This window comes from Rhododendron vialii, chromosome 8a (assembly GCF_030253575.1).
Source record: "Rhododendron vialii isolate Sample 1 chromosome 8a, ASM3025357v1".
Taxonomy (NCBI): Eukaryota; Viridiplantae; Streptophyta; class Magnoliopsida; order Ericales; family Ericaceae; genus Rhododendron; species Rhododendron vialii.
This window is the reverse complement of record NC_080564.1, coordinates 35441141-35465135: the sequence shown is the minus strand read 5'-3', so window position 1 is coordinate 35465135 and position 23995 is coordinate 35441141. Positions and strand designations below refer to the sequence as shown.

General features: G+C 38.5%; 5 protein-coding genes across 9 annotated transcripts in view; 2 read left to right on the top strand and 3 right to left on the bottom strand.

The window, feature by feature from the left end:
- Positions 1 to 16177, bottom strand: part of LOC131335546 (uncharacterized) — a 36574-nt gene extending 20397 nt beyond the window's left edge. Inside the window, exon 1 of the mRNA XM_058370957.1 lies at positions 15894 to 16177. The gene's annotated coding sequence lies outside the window, so the exon portion shown is untranslated. The remainder of the gene's footprint in view (positions 1 to 15893) is intronic.
- LOC131335547 (uncharacterized) lies at positions 3765 to 9918 on the bottom strand. 3 transcript variants are annotated; one of them, XM_058370958.1, is made up of 7 exons: positions 9413 to 9915; positions 9244 to 9296; positions 8546 to 8583; positions 6592 to 6916; positions 4772 to 4924; positions 4447 to 4510; positions 3765 to 4295 (listed from the first exon to the last, which is right to left on the bottom strand). In XM_058370958.1, the coding sequence occupies exons 1-6, from the start codon at positions 9807 to 9809 to the stop codon at positions 4478 to 4480; spliced, it is 999 nt and encodes a 332-aa protein (XP_058226941.1). In that variant the 5' UTR covers positions 9810 to 9915; the 3' UTR covers positions 3765 to 4295; positions 4447 to 4477. The 3 variants fall into 3 exon arrangements, 2 of the variants coding, with proteins under 2 accessions (XP_058226941.1, XP_058226942.1); XM_058370959.1 differs by having other exon boundaries at positions 3765 to 4307; positions 9413 to 9913; XR_009202544.1 differs by having other exon boundaries at positions 4254 to 4307; positions 4668 to 4924; positions 9413 to 9918.
- On the top strand, positions 10326 to 13675 carry LOC131335551 (uncharacterized). Of its 3 annotated transcripts, XR_009202545.1 has the most exons (5): positions 10326 to 10716; positions 10825 to 10931; positions 11483 to 11548; positions 12293 to 12412; positions 13354 to 13675. XR_009202545.1 is itself a non-coding variant. In XM_058370964.1 (4 exons), the coding sequence occupies exons 1-3, from the start codon at positions 10414 to 10416 to the stop codon at positions 11514 to 11516; spliced, it is 444 nt and encodes a 147-aa protein (XP_058226947.1). In that variant the 5' UTR covers positions 10326 to 10413; the 3' UTR covers positions 11517 to 11548; positions 13354 to 13675. The 3 variants fall into 3 exon arrangements, 2 of the variants coding, with proteins under 2 accessions (XP_058226947.1, XP_058226946.1); XM_058370964.1 differs by lacking the exon at positions 12293 to 12412; XM_058370963.1 differs by lacking the exon at positions 11483 to 11548 and having other exon boundaries at positions 10329 to 10716.
- Positions 16178 to 18157: 1980 nt separating the features above from the next.
- LOC131335550 (putative RING-H2 finger protein ATL49) lies at positions 18158 to 18854 on the top strand. The gene has a single exon (XM_058370962.1). The coding sequence runs from the start codon at positions 18251 to 18253 to the stop codon at positions 18788 to 18790; it is 540 nt and encodes a 179-aa protein (XP_058226945.1). The 5' UTR covers positions 18158 to 18250; the 3' UTR covers positions 18791 to 18854.
- Positions 18855 to 19567: 713 nt separating this feature from the next.
- LOC131335552 (uncharacterized) lies at positions 19568 to 21339 on the bottom strand. The gene is made up of 4 exons (XM_058370966.1): positions 21198 to 21339; positions 20676 to 20703; positions 20494 to 20574; positions 19568 to 20235 (listed from the first exon to the last, which is right to left on the bottom strand). Exons 2-4 carry the CDS (start codon positions 20694 to 20696, stop codon positions 19825 to 19827), a joined length of 513 nt encoding a protein of 170 aa, XP_058226949.1. The 5' UTR covers positions 20697 to 20703; positions 21198 to 21339; the 3' UTR covers positions 19568 to 19824.
- Positions 21340 to 23995: the final 2656 nt, after the last annotated feature.

Here is a 23995-nt window from a genome sequence, read left to right as displayed (position 1 = left end):
TTTTTTTTCTCGAAACATTATTAGGCCACCTTTTATTTACTCTCAAACTTTGTTTAAAAAGTTGGTATTGTACTAGAGAAGACAAAATCCTCCGTTCTTTTTTAAATGTGAAAATCCAACTTTCCCACTAGAACTATCTGATTATACTAGTAATAACAAAGTAGCGTTCTCAATATAACTTTGTGAAGAAGATACTGTTAACAATATACAAACTGAGCTTATTAACCGTTTAGTTTCCAACAAAGCTTTTTTCCATCCAAGGAAAGGAAAAACAAATATCTCTGTTTTATTTTCCTTTTGTTCCACCCTTAGGATATCGATGAAATAGTATAATGCAAAAATGAAACCAACCAAACTCTTGTATTAATAAGTTGTCATTTTTTTTTTTTCACACTAAATGGATCACCACAGTATATGCAACAATGAGATAATGCCATTAGCAAATATCATGTGAATTTGAATCACCTTTGCTCACATGCAAAAATTGATTAGAATGTATGAATGTCTCATAAATGTACCATAAAGCACATGTCAAGAATTGTCAAAAAGTAACTGTCCAAACAATGAGTTGTAGTAGTGCAATAACTGTAAATCATGTTCTAAACAAAACGGAAGTCATTATAACTATTCAAGAGCCTAGACCTTAACTTTCACTGTAGTAACCGAAACTTAAGTGAGTTGATTATCATCTCGGTGCCTATAGCTATTAATCACAAATTTACTACTCCCAATAAATAAAGAGAGGCACCGAATTCTAGTGGCTTAGAATATTTGGTCATGAATTGAGGTTAATAATAACAATGGATTCATATCTTTAATGGCTACACAATGGACATGTGTATTATAAGATTCCACCACCGTGTCCTTAAAGTAAAATTTTGCAAGAACAACCATTTGATCGAGCTTTTAAGCAAATAGATATAACAATAGATACAATATTTCATTTGGCTATTTGGTTAAGGACGTTAAGCTCAATAGATACACAATATCAATTTCCTAATTCATCGAGGGTAAATATAATATTAGCCTTAAATTGTTAGAACTTTGGTTCACAAATATCATTTTATAACAAGAATCATTGGACTACATGATCGCAAAGACACAAATAAGAAAAACATGAGAGTACGAAAATAGTGAAAGTAGGAAAGATGTTGCCTGTGAGATTGAGAGTCGTGTAGTCACTGTCTTAAGGCTAATATTCCTCCCCTCGTGAAGGTTCCACCGGAGTGTACTAGCCCCAAGATTAAACCCAAGCGCTCACAAGCATTCCTCATCCGATGTTCACGACCACCGAGAGGTTTGAACGAGTCATGAACCGAGTTGCCCAATCAACATAGAAAATATAGAAAATAGAATGTGAACTTTCACACAAACATATTTGTATCTCTCTTTTTGTACATCTCTAAGAACATGAGTTTTTGTCTTTTCTATTTTTTTTTTCTTAATTCCCTTATATGAGATACACATATATATAGGAGTAATAACCATTAATATAGAGATAATGATAGAGCATAAATACTCTTTATTTTGTAATCAATATTTCAATACTACATTAATATTGTAACGGTAAAACACTAAAGGTGAGGAGTTAATACTAATATTTATTTTATTAAAAATATTCCAACAATCAGAACCATAATCCCCACCTTCACATCTGGGGTATAGTGGAGATTTCTTCATCCTAGTCTACTAAACACAAACACCAAACATCATGTACTAAGGGCAAAGATTCAACCGGAAAGGAGAAGAAAAGGAAAATGTGAAAAAGAGAATTTATTCTTATCACATTTGATGCCCCAGCAGCCAGCTGAATCCTTGATATCCCTTTAAAACAAAAAGCAGAAATGAAGGGTTCAAGAAACTGCAAGATTAAGAAGAGAGACTGGTGCATGCTTATAGTTTTTCCACTTTACCCATCTTTAAAAGGAAAGATGCAGCCGAGCAGTGGTGTAAGAAAAATCAAATCTTTCCGCAATTTACTTCATTGTTTCTGATCTCCCATGTGGCTTATAGTTCTAGATAGAAGTACAAAGAGGTTGAATGGATGGGCAACAGAGGACTGAGTCTTGAACGGAAAGGTAGACACAGCAAAAATAAAGATATGCCCAAAATGAGCCCAAAAAAATCCCAAAACTAGGAAAACCAACAAACACCTAATCGAAAGAAAAGTAGAGATAAACGAAATGAAGAAGCTTTCAAATTGAATTCAAGCTTACCCATCAAGAAAACAAATTTAACTCATCAAAATTTGGTGTGGGGGGTGGGGACAGAGTGTATCAAAATCTTACCTACTACATAGCTCAAATGTACTCTCGAAACCAATCTCACAATGCTACTTGGAGCCATGCACTCGCACAGCTGTAGATATATCTTTGTTTGGATCTGTATACTTCAATATTTGTCCGTAGTATTTTTGTATGGTTATTTATCTAGTATTAAGTCCAAAAAAGATCCCATGAGAATGGAGCTTTTACGATTATAAAATTGTTATGATCTAAGTCACATAACACGAGAATAGGAGCGCAAATGTGAAAGCGTTTTTCAAAAAAATTCAAACTTCTAAAGTCTACGAGAACAAAGACAATAAACGAGAACATAAAACCAGACTTAAAAACGAGAACGGAGTATCATGTGATCTAGGTCTTGATAGAAGTTGTAAGCCATCCATTGGCTCAAAATTCCACAAAAACAATATTCACATTTCTAATAATATTTTTATAACTTAGAGTATCTGGACCAACTTATGTGCACCATGACAAATGCGCTTACACAAGCCTTGGCCAATCCTTAGGGATCGATCCCCCTCCACTACGAGGGGTCTAATTATGTAGCAACAAAGTATGAACTAGTCCCACAAAAGTTGATCACCTCTATGGAGATTTGAACCTGAGACTTCAAAAGAAAAAACTCATAAGTTCACGCTTTGACCATACGGCCAACTGCTAGAATTGAATACAACATTCTCCATAGTTCGACATGTTTCTCACTACCATTGACATTGGATAGATAGAGACAGTTTTTCAAAATAAAAAAAACCAACGCAAAAATATTTAGGAGAAACATATTGTAACAACTCACGCCAACTGACCTGCTAACCCTTAGATCAAAAAGTTAACCTCAGATTATATAGTAGCTTGACGCGTGTCCTTATATATTACTTTGACTTTAGTTAGCCAACCGATGTGGGACTTCCTTTTCAAATGGAGTGTCACAATCTCCCATTTTATGATGCAACGTGGCACTTAACTCGATACAACATATCAGGCTTGTACCAAGTTTGTGCTCTAAAATCAACTGTAACGACCCACGCCAGCTAACCTGCTAATCCTTAGCATAATCACATGACTCAAAAGGTTAATCTCAGGTTATACAGTAGCTCAACGCTTGTCTTTATACATTACTTCGACTTTAGTAAACCCACAGATGTGGGACTTCCTTTTCAAATGGGGTGTCACTCCTATTATCGAGAAATTGCAGTAACATACTAACATGGCGCGGTAACATGGATGTATGACCGGCAATGTCACACAGACTCAAACATCCACCTCAACCAACACCTATTTCTATGGAAAGATCGAGGTAATTACCTGGCCTGGCCTAGAAACACGGCAGCCACGGATTACCAAACCAATTGTAAAACGGCAGTCTTAAATGGCCAAGGTAGCACCAGCACTACTTTTCATGCACTTACGTTAAAAGTGCAGAAATCTGAATATACGAGATGTGGAGACACAGAGTATAGAGCAACCTTATGAAACCAAACAGAAGCTCTAAATGGATGCAGATGACATCGTAAGCATGTATACTCCAAATGTTTGACAAACAAAATGCTAGCGATAAAATAGAAAGAGAAACCATATTAGCCGGGAATATTCCTCATCCATTTCCATACCCTTTATACAAGTTATATTAGATAAACAAGAACCCTAACATATTATGCACTTAAACAGGATTCCATCGATGTTCCACAAGAAGCCTGTATGTTCACCGTCCCCTAATAGGATCTTGTGCTCGTTTTGGTCTCAATGTTGAAGTTGAAGCAGTTGCAATGCCATAGCACCACCAAATATAGAAACAAGTAACAACAGCATCCAGTTTGAGATAGACTTCTTCCCACAGTTTTTAAGAGCCCTAGGGGCTTCAACCTTATTCTGGTCCTCTTATTTAGATTCACCAGTTTCATCCAACAAAGGTGTGGAGGTTTCTAGCTGAGTAGGGACTTGTGACGCTCGGGAACAGGCTCGTCAGATAGCTGCTGCTGTTTGTACTTCTCCACATACTCTGGGAACATTTTCCTGAATGTTGGTCTATTAGGAGAATAATGCCAGAATCAATTGGCATATATTGGAAAGGATCCATCACATATACAAAACACAAAGCATGAGTGATATGCACAAAAAGGATTCAACGGGTACGCAAAACAAACATAGAATACTGTTGACTTACTTCATACAATTGAAAGCAAGACTAGACTTCACTAGTCATTGCTTTCGTGGGGATTGTTGTCCATCTGCACGAGAAATGACAGAAAACAAAGGCAAAGTCAAGCAAAGGAATGTTTGGAAGCAAAATAGAATGCTTCAAAGTTTTAATGAAAGATAGTCAAACTATTTTGGGATCTCTTATTCCTGGTTCGATGCATGTAAGGGATATAATGGGGATCCAACCAGCAAATCAGGAAATATGCTGGTGCAGGATATGGTGGAAGCATTTCCAGAACATTAGTATCTTCAGCACATTAAACTGATTTCAGTGCGGCCAACCTACTCACAAAGGTAATAGCTGTCTCCTTAGCTTTCTTCTTTGGGGCACTTGGTGGTCTGGCTTGTCTATCAACACTTGGCCGTTTCTTGGGCTTCCTTTCAACTCCTACTCTTGAGCCATGATATTTGGTTAGGGCAGTGTAAACTCTGTCACGATATTCCTGGTAGAAAGACAAAATTCTTCAAATAATATTGTGACGCGTAAAGAACCAAGAAATAGTTAATCGGATTATAAATTGCAATGAATATCTCAAAACCCCTAGCTAGAAATCGCTAGGCGCTAGTCGGGCAAAAGAGGAGCACCTAGGCCAACTAGTCGACACCTAGAGATTATTTAGCTTTCCCATTTTTTTAAAAAAATCCCCCCCTCCTCCAAAGTAACAACTAGAAAGTAACACTTAATCTATTTTTTGCTATATACTATCATTATGAATATACATTTTTTTCCGCAGATTTAGGGCTTAGTCACTTATAATATATCTAAAAATATCATATTGAAATATTGAAATAACAGTTAACACCTTTTACGATTTACTATTACACCTTTAACCCTTCACGAAACATACACTGATTAATTGCAGCCTAGCTGTTAAATCGGCGACTAATTGCCGACAACAGTAAAAATGTCTACTTACCACCCAAGCCCAAAAATATAGGTGCGAATGTAGGCCAACTTTTAGAACACTGCTTTCTTCGGTATTATGCAACTTATTGATTAGCACAATAAAGCACAAATGAGACTAAAGCCAAAAGGCAAAACTGGAACTGATATTCAATCCAGATGTCCAATCGTTTGATACTTCTCTAACCACAACAAATAAGTTGATGGTTGGCTGGGAACATGGGTTCTACCTCGGCTTCCGTTGGCATAAAACAGGGAAAAATGAAAAATAGGATGAAGTACACACTAGAAACTAGAATAGAAATTCGAGTTCATATCAGAAACTGGAGGGTACTAAGCTGTATTCATCGTAGGTCAAAACTTTTTACAACTTGGTCTCTTGGGAAGCTGAGCCCCAAGAAATGCTAGGTAGTCTAAGGGCATGCACAGTGTTTTAAATGGCTCAAGGCGCACCGAGGCACAATCGTCCCCTGGAGCCTTAGCGTGAGGCGCGCGCCATATCAAAGTGAGGCGCAATTTATTGTAACGAGTAGAATTCTAATATAGGCAAAACTTTCAACACAAGTAAACACTTCTAAAACTTTCAAATGTCATAAAACATAACCATTTCAATGTTTAAACCACCAATACCAAGCAAGACATATCATCCAGGGGTTGGCTGCTGCTATGTCTATCGATGGAAGCAGATTGATTTCTAGGGCTAATGCTTAGTTCCTATATACAATGATTGAAATTATCCTGTGGATTTAGCCCACCTTTTATGCATCATAGATCAATGGTTGAGATGGATTCTGGCCTAATCTAAATAAAGATGGACAAAAAATCTTTGAGGCGTGCGCCTAAGCGCCTCGCCTTGAGGCAAGCACCACAAGCGCCTTGGTGACTTGCGCCTCACCACGACTCCCCGAGGCTCTAAAGGTGCGCCTCCCCTCACCATGTCACCATGGTGCGAGGTGCGCACCATTTGAAACACTGGGCATGCATAGCTACACAAGGACATGCAAAGCTAGAACCAACCATAATTTAGGCACCCATCCAGGCATGGGGCAGCAGAATTCAATCCCAGAAATATTTAGACTAGGTGACTAGGTCAAGTGGTAATCACTTAAAGGAACACCAACAATACGGATAGGCCGAATAAGCACACATAGATCCTACAAGAGAAAATACGAAGCAATATTGTGTAATGTAAACATATGCCCTTACAGGATCAGCCCATTTGGCAGTAATGGCTTCTGAGATTATCCTCCTCTCCTCAAGAGTCCTGGGTGCTCTTTTGTTGCCTTTCAGTCTTGTATGTTTCCTCAGTTCAATACTTTCCAACCACTCCTGCTCAAGCTGTTCACTTAACATCTGATAGGAGTCCCACTGCAGCTCTTCCTGACCAACAAAGCCCCTTCTAGAAGCTTCTGCTATAAGATTCTGCCAATCAAAGTAGCAAGTTTTCTGCAGCCTCAGCTTCTCACGGCGCCTTTCCCACCCCATTTGAACTCCAGCCCCAATTTTTTTCCTTGTTTCTTTGCTGCAAATTCTGTAAAGCAACATGATAAAAATATATTATTTAGCATGTGGAAATTAGAATTTGAAGGTCAAAACCCAAACTTCTATTGGACCTCAGGAAGGTCCTAGAACAAGTTTGTTAGATAAATACTATTAGAAATGATTTATAGAAAAATATTTTTTGCAATCTTTAAGCCAAATTATCTATGGGTCCTGCACGTTGTTGTGGATAGGTCCAAATTGGAAAATATTACTTGATGTATGGAGACTATGGAGTGTGGAAATTTTATACTCCCTCCGTCCCTAATTAATTGTCCACCTTTCCATTTTGGGTTGTCCCAAATTAATTGTCCACTTTCCAAAAATGGATGGGTAAAACTTGCCAAAATTCCTTTTTTGCCCTTCTTTTGAAAACTGAACTAGCAGTGCATGTTTTGGCTAGGATACGGAAACAAAGGGAAACAGAGGAGGTAAGCTGTGAGTAATTATAGGAGTAGTATTACCCGCCTCTTTTTAACTTTTGAATTTAAATTTGCTTCCAAACAATTCGGCCACTAATTTTTTGGAAGGATCAGCTCTTGCCAATTTTTCACCACAAATTCTGCCGCCAAGTTTTTGAATTTAATTGCACTAATTTTTTCAAACTCAAGAGATTTTAATTGAGGGGCATTTTTGGAAAACAAATGTTTTTAGGGTGTAATAATATTGTCTACTTAAATAGTTGGATTCCCCGTGGTGGACAATTAATTGGGGACGGATGGAGTATCCATCTCAAAACCAATTGGCAATAAGTGGAGAGATCCCAAATGTTATTAAGTGATTACCCATTCCACTCCTAGGCAATGTGAGACTATATTTCCTTAACAGAGACTAAGATTGAATATTTACTTGGCTAAAAATCATTTAAGATGTGAAAGCAATTGGGTCCCAAAGTTGGTCATTTGATATGGAAGGGAAGGTGGTGAAGAGTCCCACATTGGAAAGTTGGCAAAGTTTCAATGGATATAAACACCCTAGGTGGCGCATAAAGGGCTCGGCCCTGGGGGTACCCAAGTTTTGTAGGGGGAGAGGGCATGGACAAAGTGGGCTTTGACCCATTTACCACACCACGTGTGCACATTGCTGGCCCGACTCGGGCTTTGGGCTTTGATGAGAATTAAAACGGGCTCATTTCCTAACTAACCGATCCTTTTTGGGCCAAATTTTTTATTTACTTTCTAGCTCAGAATTTTGTTTAACAAATTCAGTTGCTCTCCACCCGATACTCTTCAACAACCGAACTGGTGTTTGGAGGCGAACCAAACCAGTGTGTTGCTGCCCCTTTCGAACTGGTGCGTACCCAACTGGCACACTCCGCACACCCCTTTCCGAACCAGTTTTCAAACCTGTTCACCAACACCTCTTTGGACCAGTTTCTTATCGCTTTGGACAGTCACCTGTTTGCGTGCATGAAGATCATTGTATCCGGGGAGGCAAACGTCCATAATCGTGACCCCCATAGATACCCCAATGAATTAAACCACCCAAGATTAAAACTATATGTCCAATAAGTGATGTCGCATGACAAGTAGAATATCCAAAAGTTCTACTAATGACCGAGTGCTTGTAGATTGAATAGCCAAGGAAGAAGGAAAATTCTAAATAATAAGAGAGATTATACCTCTGAGCATGTCGACGGTTAGCTAACTTATCTCTGACCTGCATAACCCAAGATTGTGATTACAATAAATACTTAGGACAACTGAATGAGGCTGTTTTCTGGGTAACAAAAAGGCAGAACATCCCTTGGTTCTTCACAATGAGATACACCAACAGAAGCCTGTCCCATAGGATTCAATTACTCATGGAAATTCCACCATTGGCCAGCGGTGGAGGGCTCATGAGTAAATGTGACATTCAAAGTTCAACTGAAAGCTGAGTTAATGGAAAGTTAAACTGCACCGGCAGTTGGGCATGAGATGGACTCAAATTGGTTTGTCATGGCAAAAACACCAACTCAAAGGCAAACCAAAGTGGATCACTCATTTCAACAATGTTTGTTGACCAAGTCTTCTCTTGCAACTAGGGTGCAATTGTTCATTATGTTCAACATGGAGTCTAGCATTGAACTTCAGTAAAGCAATCATGCCAATCATAAGTAATAGTTTCACAATGCAAGAGTGTGTGTGCCAGAACTTGCAAGCCTACCAGGTTAACAGTGAGAGTTTTACTCATTTATGGAAACGCCAAACTTCATTAGATCAACAGAACCTTAGGACTCCAGGATCCTAGATGCATTCAGAATTATTTATCATTCTCAACCTTTATCAAGTTATTATAAGGCTTCATACAAAATTATTCTTAGATAGATGACATTACCTTATGATTCTGCATTGCAAGCTGGGTTCTCTCTTTGATTCGCTGTCGTGTTTCTGCACATAATTTAGAAAGCTGCGAGTATAAGAAAATCAATCAAATACAAAAATGCAATAATGAAGTAATGGTTGAATTGATTCATAAGCTAGGCGAAGTTACATATTTTAATGACCTGTACTGTGTTTCTTCCCTTTGTTCCAAGGTGTGAGACCCTTATTTGCTTTCGATATCCTCATCCGTCTTAGCTTCTCTCCCTCGCTCAAGTCCTCAGAGTCTTCACTAGATGATTGATTTTGAATCCCTGACGCACTTCCCGAATCAACACCCAGCTGTGGACTACTGCGACCATCCTGTCCCCCATTGCTTTGAACCAAACACTTAGGTTCAAGGGGGGCAACAGCCTGAATCAAAAGTACACCCCGTTGAGCCTTATTGCTCCCCAAGTTACAGTTTTTCCCATTTCTTGGTACTTGGAAGTTGGAAGGACTTCCATACAGAGGCCAACGCCTTCTCATTGCCAAATTCAAATTTATTGCGCAACATGGTTTGGGCCCTAAGCGTGAATACATTATTTTGGAATGAAGGCTGTCCAGTAGGAATATCCGCACAACAAGGGTTTACTTGTGTCAACACCCCAGTAATCATCAGAAAGGAAAAGTTAGCACCACAAAAAGCAAGAACTGTTCAATACAAGTACTGCAAGAATTTGGCATACGTAATAATCTATTCTACTAGCAGGGGCAGCCCTAAGGGGATGCAAGCAAGGAGGGGGGCCGCACAACTCCAAATCGCATATTATACTAATTTTTAGGTTAATAAGAATTTTTTTTATAGGATTGGCCCTTGCAAATTCCTTGAGTGAAAGAAATTTCTTAAAATTTCTATATGGGTGGGGTAAAAATTCCTAAAATTTCAAGTAATCAATCATTTTTAGGTTGCGTGTATTAAATTAGACGATGGTTATGCACATAAACAAAATCTCGTTTCTCCTTTGAACCTTGTGAGTAGCAATATCTATATAATAAACAGAGCTGTGTTTGAATCCAAAAGACAACCAACGCTCTAGATTTATCCTCATGCCTACATAAATCTCCACCCTCCATTATACAATGGCAGGCCCGTAAATACTTCACATTTGTTGATTATTTTCTAATCACACATTCCCCGTTCAATATGGAAATCCGATTTCCAAAATCCAAAGATTTCAAATCCTCCTCCTCTCTCTCTCTCTCTCTACGAATACGGCCGGCCCTCACGCAGCTTAGCCACCGCCTCCCTCAACAACCAAAGACGGCCAGCGCCGCCGCCGCTCTCCCCTCTCTCTTTTTTTTTTTGTTTTTATTTTCTGATTACAAAAACCTCTCTCTCTCTCCCTGCATCTTCTCTACAAGCCTCATCAACTCCTCCGGGAGTATAATCATTGAGTGTTCAGAGTCTTTCAGACAAACAGAAAAGCCGATCGCAAATCTGAAAATGGTAGTATCAAATTTCTCCCCCCTCTGGCCCTCTCTTTTATTTCGTTTCTTTTTTGTTTCTGTTTTCTAATTTTTGCATTATGTGTTTTCCTTTTGGAACTGAAAACAGGGTCAATCAGTGAAACCCATATCGAGCCCGGTCCCCGACGAGTGGTACCCAACCCTAGCCATCTTCATGCTCGCGATCGGCCGCATCGTCACCACTTCTTTCTTCAGGTAAGCCATCTCAATCCTAGCTATTTCACAAAGACTGATAAAGAACTTGATTTTATGTTTGGGTATTGGCCAAACTGAAGAATTAAAGAGCAATTGCCATTCTCTCACTGATCGAATAATGGATTGTGGTTGTTGATCATGAAACAAGGGTCAAAGGTGAAATTTAGAAATTGTTTTTCATATGTGGGAGTTTTTCTACATCAATTTCCAAATTAGCATATGGGTTTACTGGAAAAATTAGGTACATATATGTGTCTGAGCTTTTTTTTGTTTTGTTTGTAAGAGTTCTGCCAATGAACTGTTTGGTACACCGTGGCAAGCCAAAGTTGCATCGTGAATAGTTTTAAATATTAGATGACTACATGTTTAATCATGTCCCATTTGGGGTATTTGACAGATTCGTGAGAAAGAGAATGAAGTTATTTATTTTTTGAATTTCATAGGAATTTTTTTAGTGGTTTAGAAGTTCCTAATCCGGACTAGATGATATTGCTACCCTAATTGCTTCGTATCCGTGCTTATCAAGATTGCTCTTTCATATTTTTTGGCAGGCCTCGCAACTACATTATAGTGAAAGACAGTTAGGGGATCAAATCCATTAGATTATTTGATTGAAGGTAATAACTCAGAATATATATCCAAACCTATCTAAGTTGGGCAAGACAGTTAGGGATTGAAAAATTCTTTGTTTTTTATTTGCTGATCCAAGTTAAACAGGCCAGTGCATATGCTTTGGTAATTGTTTTTCGCATAGTTGGATTCGTTGGGCACGGGTTAATATATTGAATGTGAGTCCAATATTTATTTGTGTGTGCTTATCGTTCACGCCGTGCCTAATACATTAGCTTTCAAATTCTTGATGAGTTAATTGAACACAAAATTAACACGTCAAGGTAACTCATTGGAGGTTCAAATTCGTTATTAGCTTTCCATGGATGCTTTTGTTCAAAACACAATTATTTTTTGTTCATTTTGTGTTCTGATTGTTTAACTATAGGATTCACTAATTGTGTTTGAAATCAATCCTAATCATTTGGCTGGATTGCTTATAGCAATTTGTGAAGCTTTAGTTCTCTGTCAATTGCTTATCAATCTAGCATTTCTTCAGCTCATTCTATGAAGCTCAGTGTTTAGGTTTTTGTTGGGCATATGGTGTATTTGGAGATTAAGCTTCTATAGTTCTATCCAACCCGTAAAAGCTCTACCAGGCCAAGAATATGCAATGGTGTTGGGAACCCAGTTATATTGGAGCCTCCAACCTTTGATTGCCATGCATGAAAGCTTTGGTTTTCCTCATTCTATGTTCTTCTATTCCTGCCATTTTCTCTTGAAGCTCAGTGTGTGGGTGTTCTCTTTTGCAGATGGTATATTTGGGGATTAAGCTTCTACGGGCCGGAAGCTCTAACGAGCCAACTACACCCAATGATGTTGGGACCCAATAACATTGGGAGCCTCCAACCTCACCCAGTCTCCACTCCCAGGTGTCAGTCAAATAAACCAAAGACGAATGAATCCTAGGTTTGATTTGGAAGTTAAGAACAAGGGGATGATGAATCTTAGGTTTGATTTGGAAGTTGATAATAAGATACGGGACAACTTGGCCTAAAAGCATGATACTTCTTAATCCAGTGCCTTTGTTTGGAACAAAGGACCACAAACGATGTTTGTGAAACTAAGCCTCTTTTTTATTTGTCATTAAGTAAACCAGCTTAGGCGATCACTGATTAGCATACAAATCATTAATTCTTGCCAAAAGACAACTGAGTAGTTCGAAGAACAACTTATGTGTATTAGCTTTTACGGTGCTATTACCATGTTCACGGTGTCTATCATGATCCTAGGAACAAAATTGTTGAAATAGTAAAACTTTATAACGAAAGAGGAAATGGAAAAACATGCAATGAATCACTAGCCTCAGTAAAGTGGTTTCTCAACATGCTTTCTAAAAGATGTATTGCCCAAATGTTGGATCAGATAGTTGAATGCAGGATGAGAGCTTTATTTTCTTTGTTGTAAGTATGTTCATTCACTTTGCTATGGGCAAACCCTAGAGAATTACATAAAGCACTATTTCTTTTCCAGTAGTTAATGGCAATGAGAGAAAAAGGTGGCGTTCTTTTATCATGGAGGTTTATTTGTTTAAGGAAAGCTTGGCCTAAGAAATAAGACAATATCCCACTGTCATTTTTTGAATATAATCGTCCTTTCTCTATTTTTTTGGAAGGGTAAACCGAAGAAGATAATGGATTCTAACATAATTATAGAGATAATCTCGGTATCGAGAATGTACTAATGTGTGTTATCAGTTTCTTTTTTTAGATGGCTTCACTTAGATTAAGTTTTTAAGCTACTTAATCCTATATTTTGACATTGATAAGTGTCGATTGATACCAAACTTCTTTTTTCTTTCCAATTCTTGCAGTATTTGAGACTTGGTAAAAAGACATGTTGGTGTTCGTGGTGGTGATTGGCAGACAGTGAGACTTGGTAATATAAAGGGGTTTTTTTTAACGGAAGACTTTTTAGCCAACAGTGATATTTTTGTTCCCCCATAATGGCCAGTTTCGAAGAACCATTCAAACATAAACTTCAGGTAGCATTATTTGTTGTTTTCTACATTTACATGTCTGGATATTTGTCAGCTTTGAATATTAGATTCACTCTACTCCAGCTATAGCATTGCTGCTTATTTGGCTGCGATTCAAGCTGTGCTTTTTGATGAGAAGTCAGGTTAAATGAAGAACGTGGTTATTAGTAGAGAAGAGTAAAAGTTTTTTTTTTTGTGGAAAGGCAAGAGTAGTCCTTTATGTACATAATTCAAATAAATGGACCCTATTTGAAGTTTATTTGAGACACAGCCTGAAGGCGCGACGAAACATGTCTTATGGGAGATTTTGTGTTCATTGGTAAAAAGGGTAATTCAATTTTTGTTTCAACACATGTTTCGTCGCACCTTCAGGCACGGGCAATATCAAAACCCTCTAAATCTCATTTGAATTTTCAATACTGTATTGAGAAACTACATTACGGAAATTGTGATGATTCATTGAAAGTTTTCACTCCATGATTTGTGCGACGATCTGAATTTGAGGAAAAAATAAAATCGCGAGTCCAAAACTCATTTACGTGTGTTGATCGTTCGAGCCGTGCCTTCAGGCCCGAACATGCACTACCTTTATTTGCTTATTGTATAAATTACACTATATAAAATTAAAATAATATTGCAGTACCTTTATTTGATTATTGTTTTGCCAGGATAATGGGGGTGCAAATGCTCAAAGACTATATTTCTAAATATTATGGGAGCTCATATGTTTTAATCATTCCAGCTCCAACAACTGGGAGTCTTGACCATGGTGCCTTTGTGGTGACTTTCGTTTTGAAAGTTGATTGGTCATAAGAGTGTTGGCACCTTTCCAAAGGTAATAAACGATTACAAAGATTGTAGGGGGCATAAGTTGTCCTTTTTTCTTCATTGTCATACTTAGATTATACATAAACCAGTCCATATTCTGTGATGAATTTAATAATTCTTTATCTTATTTATGTAGGAATATCGAGGACTGGCAAACGAACAATGGGATCGTCATGATAAGAGCTTTGTTAATAGATTGGGAATTTCATGAGGAATTTTTATTTGTTAGGTTGAGTTTTACAAATATATATTTGGTTTTATTACGCGTGTTGGGTGATTTATGGATTTGGGATATTTTTAACTTGCTTGAATATTTTTTGCACCCCAATTTGACATGCACATATACAGCATATATTTTACTTTGTTCCTACCCATTTTTTGTCTACCATTTGCTCATTATTCGACCTGTAGCTTTAGTTGTCTTCAAAATGTGTTGCGCCGTGCCTTCAGGCACGGGCATTCGCTAGTATAGTTATGAAATATACATTCTATTATCGATATGAAAGTACATGTGGTTCGGTTCGGCCCATACTATACACAAATTCTGTGTGTCTGCTAGTATCATGGTCTACTTATGACAACCACCTACACCAAACAATAGAATGGTACAAAAATGAGCTTGTTCATAGTGAAAAGAATGGAACCCAGTTGGGTAACAAATGTGAGGATTTGGGGAAGCCTAAGAGCAAAATGGGTGGAGCTAGTTAACTTTGGAGTAAAAAAGTAAGAGTTGTACTGGAGTACCTAACAAAAGCATGGGGAGAGGGAGCTCATTCAGTCATGGAGTACCTAACAAAGGCATGGGGAGAGGGAGCTCATTCATTCCGAGACCAAATCACGAGTATTTTTTTCCTGAAGTACTAAGTGTTTTAGAACAATGGCCGAAGTACTCTACTTTTCAAACTACTATCTAGTGCCATTTAAACTAGCGCTACACGAGTAGCGCCACTTCTATTGGCGCTATATGCCATGTGGCGCTAAACCTGTGCCACACAATTGTATGACGTGGACTAGCGCTGTTTGAAATAGCTCTACCCAATCAAGTAGTGCCATTCGAAATAGCTCTACTATACCTGTACAATAGAGAATGTTTTGATGTGATTAGGTGAATAAAGCTTCAAAGGATACAGTGGTAAGTCATCCATTATTGGATATTGAGGTATCCTCAAGAGCATAGTTTCAACTTCAAAGAGAAACCTAGGAGAGAATGTTCATGTTCTAGACAATACATGAATATAGAAGCCACAATATATCATAGACCACTCAAGTTCCCAAGGTTCTCCTCTGGCATTTTCAGAAACTAGTATGATAAGCTTCAGAATTTGTCTCCTCATTGCCTCATTTTTACGAACACATGGTACGCGAAAAACAAAAACAAAAACAAACTCAAAACAAAATTGCGGTAATGGGTGGCGCTAACCGCTACATATACAATAACTTTGAAGGTGGGTAGTGCATATACATATATAAACAATTTTGCGTGGGTGTGTGAGATAGAGATACAGAGTGAAACCGAGAGAGAGAGAGAGAGAGAGTGAGAGAGATACGGTGATGGAGGGGTGTGAGATCGCGAGAGAGAGCAAGTTATGCGGCGGAATGTGGCCGGTGAACGGACGGCGACCTCGCAGAGACGGGAGAGAGCTCAGAGGTAACACACGAAGCGTCTTTTGGGATGGCGGAATAGTGCAGCCCTATCGCTATCCAATCGAAGTGGAGCTATTGGTAGCGCCATTTCAAATGGCTCGGTAAGCAATTAGACAATCCCAAAAGAAGCGAAAGCTCGGGAGAAGGCAATAGCAGCAACAGCCATACACTCCACAACGTTTTTCTTTGTCCAAATACAGCTGCAAACGATATCAAAAAGTCTACCTGCACAATTTTAAAATACTACTGTATTCAGATACCTTCGTTGCATGTGGATCTGTATAAATTGAATAAATTCGTATGCAGTTGTGTTAGGAGTTGTATTATAAATATGTGTTGGTAGCATTGCTCGGGTAATTGATTTTTACTTACAGTTTTATATATTGGTATTTTTATTTGATGTGTCAAGAAATTTAAATTTTTACATACATTGAAATTCTCTATTTTCTTTATATGAAAATAGCACGTGAAAATAACACTTAAATTTTTACATACATTGAAATTCTCTATTTTCTTTATATGAAAATAGCACGCGAAAATACGTAATACTACATATTACGTATTTTCGCGGTTGATATTTAAGAATGGAGGGAGTAAGAGAGAAGAAAAAAGAAAAATATAGAAGGTAATCAAAATATAATCGTGTTTCTGGAAGATCGATCCAATAGTTTACCGAAATTTCTTCATCATTTGTGTTAATTTTATGACAACGTTAATATATTGTTAATATTGCCGGGCTTGTTAGGCTTAATAACTCATTTGGCTTATTTTTTTATTTTTATTCAAATTTTGTCTGCATTTGTTAGTTTTTCGTCAATTTTTTGAGGATTATTACTGCATCACGACGAGAGAAATCTCAAAAGTAAAAAATCATGATAGAAACTTATTTTTTTTGAATAAAGACAAAAAAAATTGACTTATTGGCTTATTTTTTGTCTTTATTTAAAAAAATTGGGTTTCAATATTAATTTTTTACTTTTTAAATTCCTCCTGTTCTAACGAAGTAATAATTCTCAAAAAATTGACGAAAAACTAACAAATGTGAAAAAAATTTGAACGAAAACAAAAACAAAAAAATGAGCCAAATGACTTATTAAGCCGAACAAGCCCGTGTTTGTTTGCCGGTAACACCAAGGGTTTGTTCCAATCAAGGCTTAAGCAAAAGAAGATTTGGTTCTGAGACATGGACTTTGTTGGGTTTATGGGACCAGCATTCACCCCATATTCAAGGTGTCCCATGTTGGCACCGGGCAAGCGTAGAGAGGACTAATCACCTCTCATGTTGGTGTTGTATGGATAGTATTCTTAAGTGCCTCATGTTTGTCTACCGCTTATGCAAGATTTTGCGTTGTTCTTTAAAGATAAAAGTTGTGCCTTCTCCCAACGGGGATTGTTTTAGGTGAGTGGTTAGCACTTAAATCCAACAGACTTCACCTCATGTGACCGAAACATGATGATGTTGGTCCATTCCTGACTTGGGATCTGTCCAGTCGTGGTCTTTTGTTTTTACCCATGGTCCCCAAACCTTCCTACATTGGTGGCTTTCAGGATGGTAGTTGTAAATTGTAATGGTATTGCCTGCCTAGAAGGTTGAGAAAAAAGTCCTACTTGGTGGCTCAACAAATCTGAGACCCACGTTCCCAAGTGATCTCATGACATTGACTTCATTTTACATTATGTTTGTCAACTGGTTTCGGGGACACCTATAAAAACATCTAAAAAAATATCTCATAATTTTTTATTAAACTTTAATGATCTGAGTCGCTCAATGTGATCAAAACGTGATTTTAAAGATATTAACGAAAAATCAACAAAAAAAATTGACCAAGAAGGGTTTGATCTGAGCAGTTTTTAATTGAACGGTTTAATTAAAAATTGTTCAAACAAGCACTTTCCGGTCATATTTTTTGCTAATTTCTCTCGTGCAACCTTAAAATTACATTTTGCACACATTGAATGGTTTGGATCATAAAAATTTAATCGGAAACTATGAAATTGAGATTTAGAAAGTTTTTTAGATGTTTTTATAGGTGTCCTGGAACCGCCCTGTGTGTCCGACGAAAATGTCACTAGTGTGATCTCATAACATTTGGTATCTTAACCAAACCCTTGGAGCTTCACGAATCACACCATTTTCTTGACAAACCAACTTCAAGGCCTCAAGATACACAGGCCGGGGGAGAGGGAGAGGGAGAGGGAGAGAGGGAGGCGTAAATATTGATTCTCTCTACGTGCCGTACGCGCGGAGTGGTGGGTGTCCATGAAAGGGGAAGTAGCAGAACACTTCAATATTACCGAAGCTAGCAAGATGATTGTCATTGTTGTTTTTGTTGGGGTGCCTATTGCGTCGTTGTTCAATGTTTATCCCAAGTCCTTGTTGTCGCTTGCTCTATTGATGCTCCACCACCACCACCGCCGCCAGGCCCTCCACCACCCTCATCACTACCACGGCAATTTTGACGTGGAAGATCAAGAAACACAAGAGGATACTGGACTTGGGGTAGTAGAAACCGGTTGTGTGGTGTGCCTTTGTCCTGTTTCTCCTGACGATGAATTCCGGGTTTTGTCCTGTGATCACGGTTTTCATGATCATTGCATCGAGACCTGGTTGCAATCTTGTTCGACATGCCCTCTTTGTAGAACTCCAGTCACGGATTTTTATCCTTCTAGTGAGCGTCATCAACAGCAGCAGCATTTTTATGATGCTGTTCTCTCTTGTTTTTTCTCTCAGCTTTTCGTCACTCCTAACTCTGAGCTCATGTCGGCTTTTATCGAAAATTCTAATAACTCCCGCCCGTAATGTAATGGATTTGGATTTCGATCCCTTCTACAAACAGGGGAAAATTCCATTAATTGCGTCACAAATGCTTGCTTTTTTAGATTGTGTAAATCCATTGCTAGTAGAAACAACTGTAGTTTATATATATGACCATTTCCATCCCCTCTTTTGTATGTAGCAAAATGAAGTAGCTCTTCTAAAATATTGCCTGACTGCTCACCAAAACTAAACCTTACCAGTTACCAAGGAACTCATTGAAGCTGGTGCAACTTTTGAAGTGATCTTTATACTACAAGTAAATTTTCCCATTTGAACTATATAACATGGGTAGCCTAGCCCTCGTACGAGTTCACGGCTTGTATAAAAGCACGCATGATGGCATAAGCTAATCCAAACACACAGAAGGCGTACATGATATATTCAACCGCTTGAGGAAAGTAGGCCTAACGTTGATCTAGCACCAACCCATTATGCATTCTAGCTAGGAATTGTGATTGCTGTCTCACTCTATTTCTCCACACAGACAATTCTATATGAAAACCGGCACTGCGTTCCCTTAGCTACAACTAAAACTTTGGTTGTCAACCTTCCACAATTTTAGCTTATTTACTGCTACTATATGACAGAGAACCAATCAATTATGCTTGGAGTTAAATGAACTCAATGCAATGGATATAAAAGCACATGCAGGAACTCATAGAATATGTTGACATTTGCTAACTAACCTAAAGTGCTCTACTTGTTTAGGCATGTCAAATTTTCAGTTTGCTCAGAAGTCAAAATTTCTTAACAAATCAATAACTACAAAAATATGCTCTTCTTAATTGAGAACTTCAAGCCATACATTTTCATCCGAAAAACCCAGTTTGCAGTTTAATACCCATCATTACTGGTATTCTACTTTGACAAACCTAGCTAGCGATTTTGACTCACCAAAAAGTTACAAACTCACACTTCCTTCCTTGTCACCAACATTCTTGTGGACTAGATCTCTCGTCGAGTAATTTTTATCTTCAAGGTAGAGACAGAATTTCCATTTGCAAGCCCTTCATTCACTACGTTACCAAGTAAACAGGCCCATAGGACTGAACACTGTGGGGGTTATCAAGCTTGTCAAGGCACATATACGGTAGCTCATCCTCCTCATCATTTGTCAAGTGGAAGATACTCTTGAGAGGCCCGGATGTTTGACGCCTGAACCGGCAACTGTTGCTGCCTCCACTCCCACTCATCGGACCAGAGGCAGAAAGGCTGCGTTTTGGCTTTGGAATGTAAGAATTACTAGTTGGTGCCACCATGCATGAATTGCTCTTCTTTCCAGCTTTCCACCATGAAAAGAGGGACTTCTTCCATGATTTTCTGTTCTTTTTCACTTCATCTGATTGTCTGTTCTGAGCTTCTTCTGGATATTGTGTTGTGTCATCATAATTGTCTTTGCTTGTGTTCTTTCTTGCTTCTTCCAAGAACTGATCAAGGGCAAACCAAAGTAGATGATATCAAAATGTGGATCACAAGTTATAATTTGAATACAAATTCTTGTGGTATACGTTTATTTTTGCCATCAGACGAATTTTTTTTAAGTAAACGTAAATTTCTCAGATGATCGTGCTCTTAGTTTTCTTAATGAACGAAGCTGCTAAGAGATTCCAATGCATAAAGCAGCAATCATTGATAATTTAGGCATCCAATAAGATAAGCTCGATTAACGCTAAGAGTCGGCGTACCTGTAAAAAATCCACCTGGGGATCAAAACCATAATCCCCACCTTCATATTGCTGGTATCTTGGAGATTTCTTCATCGTTTGCTGCAAAAAACAAACATCCAACATCCTGTATTACATACGTAAGATTCAACCGGAAAGGAGAAGAGAGGGGAGATACGGAAAGAATTTTTTTTTCTTATCACCTTTGATGCTTCAAATTCCATGGTTGCCCTTAAAAAGCAGAAATGAAGGGTTCAAGAAACTTCAAGATTGACTGGAGTCTGGAACTCAAACTTTTCCACTCATCAGCTATCCCTCTTTAAAGGGAAGATGCAGCAGAGCAGTAACATACGAAAAATCAAATCTTTCCACAAATTAATTACTTCATTGTTTCAGATCTTCCCATATGACTTATAGTTCGAGAAGATAAACGGGTGGGTAGTTGGAAAGATTTTACTTGGGTTAGTGGGTTTGCCAAGAGGACAGTGTCTTGACTGGAAAGGCAGACCACAGCAAAAATCAAGATATTCCCAAAATGATCGCCAAAACTATGACTACCCAACAAGCACCTAATCAAAAGGAATTGAAATGACAGATCACCTAAACCAAGAAGCTTCCAAATTAGATTCAAGCTTAACCATCAAGAAAGGGTTGAAAATATATGTGTAACCAATCAAAATAGGGGGAAGGACTAGTGAGGAACAGAGTGTATCACAAAATCTTACCTACTACACAGCTCAAATGTACTCCAGAAACAAAAAAGAACCTCCCTTTCTTGCTTCGTCTTCGCTGACCTCCTCTCGTGAAGAGCTGTGAATGTCTGAAAGTGAAAAATTGGAGAGAGAGAGCAAAGATTTGAAGGGTGGATATATAATAAAAAGATGGAGTATCAAACTAAGGTAATGATTAACTATGAAGATTCAACCAACCAGGTTTCAGATAAAGAGTATTGGGTAAAAATGCCAATGCCATTTTTTTACGCCGCATGTTTCGGAACTTCAAGTGATCTCTTTTTTACTCCGGCGGGAAACGTGCGTGTGTACCCAATGGTCCCCACCTATTACGACGAACACTGATATTGGTACCGACCAATAGCGTAGGAAAAATGCACCAACGGTTGCACCGGGCTGTCTCTGGCCACCGGACGATCGATCCGAGCCGTCCAAAAAAATTAAAAAAAAATCGAGTGGCTCTGCATGGAAATCGATGGCATCCGACGTGCGTAAGTATTAGATCTAAACACCAATTTTTTCGTATATCGTGTATGTCGGTGCATTTTCTCTACGGTATCCATCGGTACCAATATTATTTCGGTATTAGGACCCACATCGTTAGTTATCTAGTGAAAAGTTTCAAAAGACCCATTGGATCAAGAAAAAGTCTAAAAAGACCCCAGGAGAATGGAGGTTTTTTTTTAATAAAGACCCGAGACTTAGATTAAGGAAAAGAGTAATGCTACGGGTACCGATGAAATCCGTAGGAAAAGAGTACCGACGGCCAAAAAAATAGGGTATTTAGATCAAGTACCATACACACATCAGATGCCGTTGATTCCCGCGTGAGTCCCCTTGGGTTTTTTTTTAAAAAAAATTTTGGACGGCTCGGATCGGCCGTTCGGTGGCTGGAGACGGCCCGGCGCAGCTGTCGGTACGATTTCCCTACTGTTTGGTCGGTACCTATATCTTTTTTGTAAGGAAAAATCTACAGTATACACCACCTTGAACAATCTTTGTGGCTCATTTTTATGAGATTTTTGACTTAATTTATGAGTTTTTGTGGCTCACTTTACGAAATTATGTACGGTACACCTTTACGAATTTTGTGGCTTACTTTTATGGATTTTTGTGACCCCATAAATGAGATTTTGTGGTTGTTTATATATGTATTTTGATTACAATTATGAATTTTGTGGTAAAAAAAGACGGCTAAAAGTAAAAAACAGACGGCTCTAGGTTACGAATTTTGTCACTAACTTTTACAAATTTTGTGATCTTCTTTTACGATTTTTTGTGGTTCAAAATACGAATGTTATGATTTATTCTTATGAAATTTTGCGGCACACCATACACCCTTTTTGGAGGGTGTGTAACATAAAATAAAGTCCCGAGCTCTTGGATATTTAACTCCTACAAAGTCATCATCAAACTGAAATCTACTAACAACATTAGGAATGATAGTAAAACTTGTAAAACCCAAAGGTTTAGCCAGAGCATCTTTGGCGAGGACATCCGTGGTTTTATTTGCGTCCCGATAAACATGCTTGAGCTGCACGTACCATTTGAAAATTTTCCATGAGAGACCTGCAAATGTACTCATGAATGGATGAAACACAGAGTTAGAATCCTGAAGGAGGCGGATGGCAATAAAAGCATCAGTTTCCACTTCCACCGCGTTAGAGTGCTCAAGACTCAGTTGCAGTCCATCTCTGATAGCCCACAATTCGGCAGCCAGCGTGGTAACCGTCCTAACCCACGCTGGAAACCTGCAATCCAGCATCCGCGATGGTCACGAAGGACACCCCACGCAGCTCCATGGCCATTTTTGTCCACTGCGGCACTGCCCCATCTATGTTGATCTTGAGAAGACCCACTAGAGGAGGATTCCAACCAATGAAAGTAGCAACACGAGGAGGAGACGGTTTGGAATAATTTGAGAGGTAAAACCATTCAGCAGCTCTTGCTAGAATGTCTTGCACAGTGAAAGGCTTACCAGGAGAGCTGTTTGCCGTAAGGGGGTTATTGAAATGTCGGGGATTACGGTTGTTCCATATGCACCAACAAGCTATAGGAAATAAAATGGACCAAGGAACACCGGAACTGTGGTTCCCTTTGGATTTACAGAAAACACGAGGCCAAGAGGGATTAGAGTGATTCGCAAAAGAAGAGTGCGCAGTGGGAAAGGAGAGAGAAGACCAGATATCAAAAGCTTTGGGCAATCATGAAGAACATGAATGATATTTCCAATCGTATTCGGATAGAGAGGGCGAATCCGTGATCTTCCTAACCAAAAGATTATCCTTGGCAGGGAGATGATTAAGAGCGGCCAACCACATGAAATGGAGAATGCGAGGGTTAGTATCGGATCTCCAAATCCACTTCCAATCATTAAAAAGGTTCAGAGCTTTGAGCATTAATACATCTAATATAAGCATCAGTACTATTAAAAAGACCATTTGAAGATTTCCAGCAAGAACCAGGAGAATGGAGCTTTTCTCGAGTATGAAATCATCAAGCTCATAGTCACATAATGCAAGAGTGAGGGCGGATAGGTGAAAGTGTTACGTAAGTGAAAAACATTTTAAACTACTAAAGTGTTAGGTAAGGGAAAAACATTTAAACTGCTAAAATTTACGAGAGTGTGGATTGAAAGGAAAAGTGTAAAGCGAGAATCAGGATCCATATTATGTGACCCTTGAAGCCATCCATTGCATCAAAGTTAAACAAAATAATGCCAATCAAAAAAAAAAGTTCAACAAAAAAAGTGAAACCTTTGCATTCTAATAACTTATTGTGTAGGGAGGGAA

Excerpts from the sequence above, each read along its gene's own strand:
- LOC131335547 (XM_058370958.1), bottom strand. The coding sequence starts at position 9,809 with ATGTATTCACGCTTAGGGCCCAAACCATGTTGCGCAATAAATTTGAAT. Across the intron at positions 8,584-9,243 it reads TTGCAATGCAGAATCATAAG|GTCAGAGATAAGTTAGCTAA; the intron begins GTAATGTCATCT and ends TGGGTTATGCAG. Across the intron at positions 4,925-6,591 it reads CTGCCAAATGGGCTGATCCT|GAATATCGTGACAGAGTTTA; the intron begins GTAAGGGCATAT and ends TCTTTCTACCAG.
- LOC131335551 (XM_058370963.1), top strand. The coding sequence starts at position 10,414 with ATGGAAATCCGATTTCCAAAATCCAAAGATTTCAAATCCTCCTCCTCT. Across the intron at positions 10,717-10,824 it reads CGATCGCAAATCTGAAAATG|GGTCAATCAGTGAAACCCAT; the intron begins GTAGTATCAAAT and ends AACTGAAAACAG. Across the intron at positions 10,932-12,292 it reads GTCACCACTTCTTTCTTCAG|ATGGTATATTTGGGGATTAA; the intron begins GTAAGCCATCTC and ends TCTCTTTTGCAG.
- LOC131335550 (XM_058370962.1), top strand. The coding sequence starts at position 18,251 with ATGAAAGGGGAAGTAGCAGAACACTTCAATATTACCGAAGCTAGCAAG.
- LOC131335552 (XM_058370966.1), bottom strand. The coding sequence starts at position 20,696 with ATGGAATTTGAAGCATCAAAG. Across the intron at positions 20,575-20,675 it reads TGGAATTTGAAGCATCAAAG|CAAACGATGAAGAAATCTCC; the intron begins GTGATAAGAAAA and ends TGTTTTTTGCAG. Across the intron at positions 20,236-20,493 it reads CCCAGGTGGATTTTTTACAG|TTCTTGGAAGAAGCAAGAAA; the intron begins GTACGCCGACTC and ends GCCCTTGATCAG.